Below are 12,403 nucleotides of genomic sequence, written 5' to 3' on the forward strand. Positions count from 1 at the left end.
TTACAACGAGAAAATCAATATGATCCATGGAAGTTTGAACAATTATTCTGAAAGTGAACCATTACCGACAAAGCAGAACAAAATTATTATAACTAGTGCTGACCCGGTCCGCGTTGCTGTGGCTAACAGTGTTCTACACTTGATAGTACAGACGGTCAAACTTTAAACGTTAATATCTATTTTTAGAATTATAAATACTTTTAATTTTTATTTAATTTAAACTTATCGGTGCAATGCTTTTGGTTAACACTCTATATAGCTAACATCAAATGAGATCTGAGCCAGTTTCTCAACATACGCGAACACGCAACATATACGTCTCCATGAGAAAACATGGATTTTCCAAAGTCTAAAACAAATGGATCATTGTTTGACCTTGAGATTTATTTATATACATGGCAAGCTAAACGAATTCGGAAACTGTGACTTTTGAAGGTGGTATGGTGAACTACGGCATCATCAGAATACTGGCAGAACTAGGACCACTTCCTTTAAACTTCCCAATCAAAATGCGTTTGCTTCAGATGTTTCCGGTAATCTTTTGATGACCAAACGCGTACCGTTACATATGAGGTACGGCTTCCAATTACGGAGGAGAATAATGGGGCACTTAATCGAAGGTTATTGGTGGCATTCCAGGGATATCTAATGAATTTAAAATTCTTTCGGAAAATGTTACATTTTCATTTTCGTCAACAACATTATGATTGATTTAAATGACATCAGATCGCTTGGTAACAAGCTCATGCTATCTGGAAGTTAATTCTGTCAACATCAACGTTTTGGCTGCCAAATGCGCCGGACTAAGCTTCATTCATGATCAAATAATTATTCGTATATCCGGAAAATACTCTGAATCAAACATTTTATCCCTAACAAAAAAATGGTCCGAAAGTAGAGTGAGGTATAACCGTAAGGGTCTGCCGGAAGTCCATGACAAAGTAAGATAGAGCAATATGGAACAACGAAGTAATGCAGAGCGACAATTAACGAACGACTTGCTTCGATGGTTGACTTATCGCGAACAATATTATTTTAAAATGACAAATAATAACGATGATTTGTTACTTCAGTGGTTAAATGAAGAGATTTCGTTAGATAATAATGAGATTACCGACGAAGAATTATCGGATGACGAAGACAATATTACGAAAGGTAAAGATTTTTTTTCTGTGATCGATAATAATCCATCTGAAGAAAATATAGTGACAAATGAATTAGAAATTGAAAATGAAGATAGTTTTGAATTTATTCTGGATAATACTGATATTAATTTTTCAAATATAATTGAGCCAGTAGAACTTGTAGTGATAGCTGTGCTGACTTCTACTCAAATTGTCAATCTCCACGACACTTCTGGCCCTTCCAATAATATCAAATCTCCGCCTTCCAAAAAGCTTAAAAACACTTCAAAAAAAAAAAAAAGAAGATATCTCACAAATTCGCCGTAAATGGAAAAAAGATAACTGTCAAAACATTAGAACCCGATTCACTTCCCGATGGACCCGTTGATGGCAAATTCAAGGGGGAAACTGCTACGTCAATATTTTTGGAATTTATCGATGGTTTTATTGATCAACTTGTGTATCAAACAAATTTATATAGTATTCAAAGAGGACGTCCTTTGAATGTAAAACGTTTTGAAATTCTGAACTTCATAGGTATAAATTTTTTAATAGGATACAACAAACTGCTAAGTTGGAAACATTATTGGGCAACATCTGAAGATTTAAATGTTCCCTGTGTGTCAAATACAATGAGCCGTAATCGATTTGATAATATTTTATCAAAATATCTTCATGTTCAAGACAACTCATTGATCCCAACAAATAATAAAGATAAACTGTTAAAACTTAGGCCTTTGATAAATTACTGTAATGAAATATTTTCTACATCTTACCATGGAACGAGAGAACTAAGTATTGATGAATCGATGATTATTTTTAAAGGTAGTAACTGTATGAAACAATATAATCCTCAAAAACCTATCAAACGCGGATATAAAATATGGTGTTTATCTGACCAAAGGGGATATATAAAAAACTTAGTATTTATCAAGACAAAGATGAGCAATTATCTGATGAATTTGAGTCATTTGGTTTGGGTGAGCGTGTTGTATTGAATTTGACGAAAAACGAGTGGAATAAAATTAAAAAATTATTTTTCGACAATTATTTTACTTCATTGCCATTGCTAGAAAAATTAAAAGCAGAAAATTCACTAGCATGTGGGACAATCCGATCAAACCGTAAAGATATCCCGGAATTATCTGAAGATAAAAAAGCGCCTAGAGGTTCATCAGATTATCGCATTACCAACACTGGTATTGGTGTTTACAAATGGAAAGATACCAAGTATGTTATGTTAGCATCAAATTATCATGGTTCAGAAATAACAACTGTTACAAGAAAGGATAATTTTGGTCGAAAAAAAGATATTCTATGTCCAGAAGTTGTTCATGATTATAATTGTTATATGGGTGGTGTAGATCATGCTGATCAACTTAGAACAACTTACGGTGTTAACAGAAAATCAAAAAAGTGGTGGTACCGAATATTTTGGGGTTTATTAGACATTATGTTTGTAAATTCGTATGTGGTATACATGCAAATACATGGAAGTATTACTTTATTGGATTTTCGTCGTTCAGTCACACAAGGACTTTTGACTTTACGAGAACTTCCTAAATCAAATAAAAGACAGTCAACTTCAACACCAAAAAAGAAAGGTCCGGCAACAAAGAAGAGGAGAGGAAAAGAATGAAAAGAATGGTCAGTGTCAAAAGATGTGCGTTTAACCAATCGAGGAATTCATTGGCCAAAATTTGTTACTAATCGAGGACGTTGTGAAGTTTGTGCTATAAACGGAACTCAATCATGACCATATTCAAAATGCTCCCATTGCAATGTATTTTTATGCTGTAACGATAAAAAAAATTGTTTTGCGGACTATCATGATATAGATTGTTCATAACTAGTATAACTCATATGCATAAAAAATTATTATACCTAATGTGTTCATAAGCATAATGTAAAATAACTACTTTTTTTTTTAATTATAATATTTTTATTTGACTGATATGGAGTTATGATTTTCTTTTTATTTAACCAGCATATAAATCGACACCTATTAATTTCCATGATAAAAAAGTTTTTGGTAACAAAATAATTCATATGGTATTGACCTAATAATATAACATTTTTTAGACTAAAATACTTAATTTACACTTAGGAGCTATTGAGGTTTTTAATTTATATGTTAATATTTAAAAAAAAAAACTTTTATGCTTATTTTTATTAAAAGTAATATTTTTAGAAATAAGAGAAGAACATTTTTTTTTTCTAAAGTCGTAAATAAATTTTGGTATATTCCACATGTTAAAAATTATATGGCAAAATTACTGTTGGTACTTAAAAGTACCATTAAAAAAAAACCTAGATGACCGACGGTACTTCCAAGTACCATGATCCTAACTCAAATTTGATTAAAAAAAAAAAAAAAAACCAAAAAAAACTTTAAAAAATATTTTAATTCGATGCTTGGTCAACAAAGGGTTAAAAAAAAAAAAACAATGAAAACATATAGTTAATCTTTGTTTTTTTCAGGTACAACATTTATACAATACATTTTTGTCTTAACACATATTCTCGATTTCACATTTAAAATCACTAATAATAAACAATCTTTTTTAAAATTTCTTAACTTACTGACCAACAAATAGTTATTATTTAAAAAAAAAAAATACATTAAATCTACTTTTATTTAATTCATTGACACATTAACAAATAACATTATACAAAATTCTTACTTATTTAATTATATACTTAAAATTTATTCGGAAACAATACTATTTTACTATTTTAACATTTAAATATACCAACTAAATTATTTAATAACCCAATTATATTTTCATATAAATAACTTTTCTAATTATTAATGCATAATTATGAATGATTTGTCAAAATTCATTAAAAAAAAAAATCTTATATGAATTGTATTTCAAAAATATAGGTCCCTATTTGAATTTTAAAAGTTAACCCTAAAATCTTCTCTTCTTTTTAATTAATAAAAAAATAATTAATATTAAATTAGTTTAGGTTATATAATTTAAAAAGGTTTTTACACAAGTCATTTTTTTTCTAATTTAAGTATATCATGTTTAAATCTGCTGTCATGTGAAATTTGGAACACTCTGTATACAGTGCAGCTATAGACAGTTGACCATAAATGAGTAATGATATAATATAACATTCTGAGAATGTTATGACAGTTCTTTTTTCATAAAAGATAATAATAATAAAATATAATTAGGTAATTATCAAGTGATTTCTAAGATGTTTGTAACTTCATCAAAAAATGTCTAAATCAGCGGTTCTCAACCGGAGGTCCGCGAGAAGGTATTAGGGGATCCCCGGATAAAAAAAGCGTAATGGCAGAAAAAATGAAATTTGTTGTAATTAATTGAAATTACTTATGAAGTATTATAAATGTTGTAAATACGTTTTTTGTAATTAATGCTATGTAGTATAAGTGTATAATAAGAGTATAATACTAAAATAGGTATAATATATTATTCTAGGCTGGTGGCACGATTAGATTGTATGTAATCTGGTAATGTGGCGTTCCTCGTTAAAATTACATACCATTTTTATCTTAAATTCAGATAAAACCATTCCTGTGAACAGTTTGTTTGATATTTGTATTCCAATAATTAGTCAGTCGCTTGCTTTTAAAGAGACCGTGTCACATAACAACGTATTTCTAATTACTATTTTTTTCTTTTTTGACATTGTTTAACATTTTCACAATTTTCAACCATGGATCATTGGTTAAATACTGGTAGCGTCAGTAAAAGGAAAACTACTGAATCAACCGATCCCATTCATACACAAGAAGTGTCGTCATCAATAACTAATATTTCCGCAAAAAATCTTAAGAAGTTACCACAGGTTAGTGATACTAAATTTCTAGAGCCGGGAAAGATTATGAAATATTCAGAAGAATATTTGTGCCACGGGTTTTCATTTATTACGATTGATAATGTTGCTAAACCTGAATGTGTTATCTGTGGGGAAGTACTAGCGAATAGCAGTTAAACGTTTGCTGGAAAATAAAAATAAGTGCAATATGCAAATCTGCCCTTCTTCAGGTAATGCTAACGTTGATGTTGTTGAAGCATTGTTTCGAATTAGTTATATCACCAGAAGTGGTAAAAATCACATAATCAGTGAAAATTTGATTTTGCCAAGCATTAAAAAGGCAGTTCATTGTATTTTCGGAAAAAAATACGTTCATAAAATAAATGCTATCCAACTATCAAATGACACAATCAGTCGTAGAATCAAAGAAATTTCTTATGATATTGAAGAGACAATATTAAAAGACATCAATAATAGTGAATTGTTTTCCATTCAAGTGGACAAGAGTACTGATGTAGCACAATTAGCTGTTTTATAGTTATTGCAAAGTTTATAAAATAAAATGAAAGCGAAGAAGGTCTTTTGCTCTGCCATCCTTTAATTGGACGCACAACAGGTGCAAATATTTTTCATGCTATTAATTCTTACTTAGCCGAAAAAAAAATAAAGTGGTCACAATGCTGTGGTTTAATTACTGATGGTGGCAAGTCTATGTCAGGTTGTTACTCTGGTCTTCTTGCGCGTATAAAGGCAGTATCCTCACTAATAAAATGGATCATAGTTGTATCCATCGGCAAGCTTTTGCATCGAAACCTCTTCCTGCAGATTTGAAGGACATTCTGGACGATTCTTGTAAAGTGGTCATTTTTATTAAGTCTCGCCACACGAACTCCAAAATATTTTCTTTATTGTTTGAAGACATGGGAAGTCTTCACAAAACCCTCCTTCTTCATACCAAGATTCGATAGTTATCACAAGGTAAAGTCCTTACTTGTTTGTTTGAACTTAGGCATGAAGTTCAAATATTTTTTGAAGATCATCCTTTTCGACTGTCATCAAAATTTAACGACTATGAATGGCTTCAAAAACTAGCATACTTATCCGATGTTTTTTTGAAATTAAACAATCTTAATTGACTCCTCAAAACAGTTTAGTGACAATATTCCAAGTTAATGGCATAATAGAATCTTTTGTTAAAAAGTTAGAGTATTGGAAAATGTGTATTGAGAATAACCAACCAGAAATTTTTGAAGTACTGCATAATTTTCTCTGTGAAACTGTTATGAATTTATTATCACAAGGCATCAAACATCAAATTGTTCAACATTTGAATGCGCTTAAAACAGCTTTTGAAAAACACTTTCATAAATGTGGAAAAGAAGACCACTGGACTATGTTCCCTTTCAGTGAAATTTATTTCAACTCCGCAGTTTTAAAGAAAAATTGATTGAACTGAAAACGGATTCTTCACTCCAGGCAGCATTTCTTGAAAAAAAATCACTTATCACCTTTTGGGCTAATGTGAAAGACGAATATCCTGAGTTTTCTTACAAAATATTCAGTGTTTTACTACCGTTTACGAGCTCTGTATTAGTAGAGAGAGCTTTTTCATCATACACATTTATTAATTATTATAAATAAGTACCGCAATAGACTCCCTGTGAGTTCAGACTTACGAGTTTATTTATCATCCGTGGAGCCAGATTTCAAAAAATCAAGTGCTAGCAAACATGCTCAAGGATAACTTTAAATTTTTAACTTAATATTATTTTTAGATATACAATATACTGCGCATGTTTATCAAAATAAATAAATATTTCAAAATTTTTCATTATTAAACTTATTTTGTAAATTCATATCTATCTTATGTGAAAATATATGACAAATTGGCATTTGGAGGTCAGGAAAGTAGTGTTGAGTGATCAAAGAGTGCGTGAATGAAAAAAGGTCGAGAACCGCTGGTCTAAATCAATCTTGCTGTAGAAGGGTAATGTCCTATTAAGATTTTAAATTGGACCAGAGTAACCAAGAGGCTAAATTATCCGTACATACTATTTTTTTTATAGTTATCTATAAACGTAAGCTACTACAATAAAATCATACCATAAATATAGGCTTCTACAATAGAGCTTTTTATATCCGGTATTGGCTTATTTTTATTTTCTTTCTTGAACTGTTTCAACAACGGCAGTTTACAAATCATTTCATTCACTGAATTTTTGGGATAAGTGATTTTCTTTCTCATTGTGTTATTTTTTTCGTTGTGCAGCTATGTTAGGTAAATCATATTCTTAAGTTCAATTACCATTTACATGATTTCAAATTTATATAATATTAATTTGTATTAAAATTTTTTTGCAATAATTTGCAAAATAAAAATAGAACTCAGTTAAAATCCATAGTTGTAATTAAAGAAAAAGATAAAAGCAGATAATGTAGATTCTAATTCATAAATAAGGAATAAGTTTTTTTAATATGTTTTAAATTTGAATTCAATCATTAAATATTATGTACAAAAAACTATTATTAACGACGATGATCTTCGTCAGCTTATAAAATACTATATTTAAACAAATAAATTAAAGAACAACAATTTAATGTTGCTTAAATCTAGAATCGTTGAACTGATTTTAATCGTTACTATACGATTTATATAAAGAATCTAGTATCACTTAATATGTAAAAGTTGAAAAGTTTAAGATTATAAATTAATGTCATTTTTTTTTTTTTAACGATGCTTATAACTTGTTTAATTTAATTACAAAAAATGAGGTCTTGAAATATTATTAAATAAATGTATAACTGACATTTGGTTAGTGAGAATTTTACATCAAAAACATAATTAAAACGAAATACCATGATTTCAATGTCTGGGAATCTATTTATTGGAGTATTTATTTACCTCATTTTCAAGTTGTAGCTTTATAGTTTTCATTTTGTTATACATAATTTGTTTTCTTACATTTATATTGTGAAATTTAACCTCTTTCACTTTAATCCATGGGTGATGAGCTAATTGTTTTAAATAGGGAGATGTATATTTTATATTCGATTTCGTCAATTTTGGAAATTTCATGTATTCGACTAGAATCAGAAATTTGATCAACATTATAATCCACACAAAAAAAAGTTGGTATGAAATATTTTAATGTTTTATTTAATTTGGTCGCTGTAAGTTTAGAGCGGTGAATTGGTCTTAGTATAATATCGTCGATCGTCATAAAGTCATTTATATATTAGATCGCATCATTTTAAATTATTGTCGTCCATATGACGGTATCTAAATTATTGGTAAAATGATATGTTTATGATTAGACAATTTATCGATAAAATCCTATGATTTCTTATGTTTCATTTTGACTTTGTATTTTAATGTCAATCTATCGTCAACGCTTGTTACGATTTGTACCCTTTTATACAAATATACAGTGTCATATATTTTGATTTAAACTGATCTAGACTTTAAAAAAATTATTATAAAGAGTGCAAAACTTGAATATACGGGTATGATGTTGAAACCAAGGATTAATCATTACAAAGGAAATCATCAATTTCTCCTAGACCAAAAACAGCAAGGCAAGTGCATGGCCGTTCAGAGGGGGGGGCAATGGGAACATTTTGCCCCAGGCCCCATTGTTGTAATATTTTTAGGGGGCCCCCAAAAAGTCTTGATGTATAATAATTAAAAACAAAGAACTATCACCGACCACCGTTATTGAGACAAAAATAATCTGCTTTGCGTCATCCACATAAATATAATATTAATACTTAAAATAAAATTAAAATATAATTTATTACTGTCTTATACAGTCATACAATGCGCGAGTAAGAGCATGACGACCAGTCACGTAGTCAAAACAATCTCCTCCACCGCACCGCTCGACTATGCCGTCGTTTCTACTTAATAATATTTTAATATATTAGTATAATGTGTATAGTATATGTGTGTAGTATAATGTGGATAGATCGCGATAACGATACTTGATTTGCTACGATAGGCGATGGTGCACGCAGCACTCGATATTTTTAGACAAAAACCTATAACCGATACATTGTAGAATTGACTATTCTGTATAGTAAACCACAACCTACACGGCCGCACCATTCGGTTGCTAATTACTCGACAGTCGATGTGTAACACACTACCACAGTGTCCCTGTATTTTTATAAATTTATTACTAGCACAGTAAATAGCGATTAGCAGAAACACCAATATTAGTAAGTAATAATTGATTGAAATATGTACATATTATTCTTTATTTTTATTGAAATGATTAATTTTTAATATTTCTATTAGTCTTTAAAGTAGTCTATCTTCGTATTGGGACATTAAGCTATAGTCTGTATCATTATATCTACCTGTACTTATAGAATAATACTAAATTATACCCTAATACGGTTATACCTATTTACATTCATAATTACATGTTAAATTTATTGAAGATAAATGTTTTTAAATTTTTTTTTACTTGTTATCTAAATATTTCATAGCATTTTCCAGTGGCGGACTGGGAGAAAAAAACATATTATAAAATATTATAATAATATTATTTAAAAAATATAAAAATGTATTCATTTATATATGTGGTTTATAATTGAATAAAATATATCCTATTATATTATTTAAACGGGAGACTTTTTTTCCGTTTACCGCATTCGATTACTTAATTTAATTTCTAATAATTTATTTAAAACAATTAATTAAATTAATATAATTTACTTACACTACTTATGTTGTGTGACTTTAGAGTTGTTAATAATAAAAAAATAATGAAGCGTGTGTATTTATCGGGTGCTGCGAAGAAGAAGGCAAAAAATGAAAAAAAACTTAAAGAAGATAAAGGAAAACGTAATTTACATGATTTCGGTTGGTGTACGTCAAGTAGGAACTTGGCTCAAAATGATATAAACGAGCAACAATGTGATATTGATGACCCCAAAGTATTAGAAAATGAAAAAACCATAAATATTCATGTAGGAGAGTCCAAAAAAAGTAAAATTGATGATACAGTTGTTCCATATCCAAAAGAAATTAATGAAAACGTTATTAACACACAAAATAATGAGGTAGTTAAATGTATACCAATGAACGAGAATGAAAGTGTAAAGGAATTAGATAAAAATGTTATTGACAGTAATATATTTTGTTCCAAAGGCATTATTGAAGCCAATTATAACAAACAATCTGACGAAATGTTTAAATTAAGTAACGATCCAGCAACTTGGAAAAAACTTAGTTTGTCAGATCGCGACTATTTAGCTGCAGTTGGTCCACCTACTATGCCATCAAAGTTTCCCCATGATGAACATGAGAATCGCTCTTTTCCGATTTCACTTTTACAAAAAACCTTACCTAATAAAGAAACAGTAAAACGCGACTGGCTTGTATGGAGTACACTAAAAAATGCTTTATTTTGCTTTCCGTGTTGTCTTTTTTTAAGAGATGATGAATTTGAGCCATCGGGTTTATGTAGAAATGGTATTGAAAATAATTGGAGAAAACTGTAAGACAAGATCGATAACCACGAAGGGAATACGAAGCACATAGAAAGATATTTATTATGGAAGGACTTGGTAGAAGCAATAAATGGTAGGAAAGGGATCGACAAAGATTTGCAAGTTTCTATTAACACAGAGAAAGAAAAATGGAGAAAACTCCTTCGGATAGTAGTAGATATCACATTGTTTTTAGCAGAAAATAATTTGCCATTTAGAGGCATACACTCAACGATCGATCATGATGACTGTGGACTTTTTATTTCAACTGCAAAATTAGTTAGTCATTACAGCGAAACAATGAAAAATCATTTGGACACTATTAAGGAATATAAAGACAGTGGTAAAAAAATGTCTGCTCACTATCTATCTCCACGAAGTCAAAATGAGTTTTTGGAAATTTGTGCCAAAAAAGTTCAACAAAAAATTATTGAAGAAATAAAAATATGTCAATATTATTCAATTATTGTAGACGGTACTCCAGATGTGTCACACAAGGAACAATTGGTATTCATTATAAGATATGTTTTTGAAAATGCTGGAACTTGGGATATACAAGAACGATTTCTAACAATGGTTGACTATGAAAAAAAAACAGGAGCTGATATTGCAAACAAAATAGAAGAAATTTTAGTTGAATGCAATTTAGATTTAGCACTATGCAGGGGCCAAGGTTATGATAATGCAGCAAATATGTCTGGCAAATACAACGGCGTGAAAAGTAAAATAATAGAGAAGTATCCTCAAGCTTTGTTTTCACCATGTAGTGCTCACTCTTTAAATCTATGTGGAGTACATGCAATGGAAACCAGCCTAGAAGTAAAAACATTTTTTGGAAACATTCAAAAGCTATACAACTTTTTTTCTTGTAGTCCATCAAGATGGAAGATACTTCAAGAAACTGCTGGTCTTTCACTACATTCAATATCAGCTACTAGATGGAGTGCCAGAATTGATGCTGTTCGTCCATTATCTAAAAATTATTCCGGTATTCTAAATTCACTTGTTCGTGTTAAAAATGAAATTAATCTACCTGCAGATAATCATGCTGAAGCAGATGATCTGATTTCATGGTTACATTCCTTTGAATTTATATTGTTAACAACTATCTGGTACAAGGTTCTTCAGTGTATTGATGATCGAAATAAAATTCTTCAGAGCAAAAAAACTTCCATAGATGAAAGTTCAATGCATTTTCAACAATTAGCTACAGAAATTCAACAGATAAAAGACTCTTGGAATGATTTATTACTGGAGTCGAAATCAGTAGCTTCCACTTTGAATTTAACGACAGAATTTAAGATAACTTCAAGAGTTCGAAGAAAAAAACATTTTCACGATGATATTTCAGATGAACAGCCTTTCCATGATATTGAAAACAAATTTAAAGTTGAAGTGTTTGTAACCGCATTAGATAGGCTTTTATCAGATATTTATGGTATTCAAGCAACTATGGAGAAAATAACAAACACATTTTCTTCAATAATCAATCCACCAGATACAGAAGAACCAAGTGCTGAATATTTCAAAGCTCAAGCTAATATAATTTCAAGTGTATATCCTAATGACGTGTGTGCTAATGTATTAAAAGAGGAACTACGAATTTATTTCAAAATACACTAAGTATCAACAATTATTTTTAACGATAGCGAAATTGCATCGATTTCTATTCTTAATCAAATATATAAGAAAGGACTTCAAAATATACTACCTCAAATATGTATTTGTCTTCGAATACTTTCTACCATTCCCACGTCTGTGTCAACGGGAGAAAGATCTTTCAGTAAACTGAAATTAATAAAAAGTTATTTACGTTCAACTACAGCAGAAAACCGCTTAAATCATTTAATACTTCTCTCCATCGAACACAAGTTGGCAAAGACCCTAGATTATGATGATATTATTGACAGCTTTGCTGAAAAAAAAGCTAGGAAAAAGGTGTTCTGATATACATTTTAATATTTTATTTAAAATAATAAAATAATATA

The 12,403-nt window shown here is 29.8% G+C and overlaps 1 protein-coding gene across 1 annotated transcript in view; it reads right to left on the bottom strand.

Moving 5' to 3' along the window:
* LOC112596153 overlaps positions 1 to 12,403 on the bottom strand; it is a gene marked incomplete at its 5' end in the record, with an annotated part of 88,416 nt that overhangs the window by 72,177 nt on the left and 3,836 nt on the right. Inside the window, 2 exons of the mRNA XM_025341649.1 lie at positions 7,023 to 7,188; positions 7,822 to 8,003. Coding sequence (XP_025197434.1) covers positions 7,023 to 7,188; positions 7,822 to 8,003 — 348 coding nt within the window. The remainder of the gene's footprint in view (positions 1 to 7,022; positions 7,189 to 7,821; positions 8,004 to 12,403) is intronic.

Source organism: Melanaphis sacchari, unplaced genomic scaffold (assembly GCF_002803265.2).
Source record: "Melanaphis sacchari strain LSU unplaced genomic scaffold, SCAv2.0 Contig302_pilon_pilon, whole genome shotgun sequence".
Classification (NCBI taxonomy): Eukaryota; Metazoa; Arthropoda; class Insecta; order Hemiptera; family Aphididae; genus Melanaphis; species Melanaphis sacchari.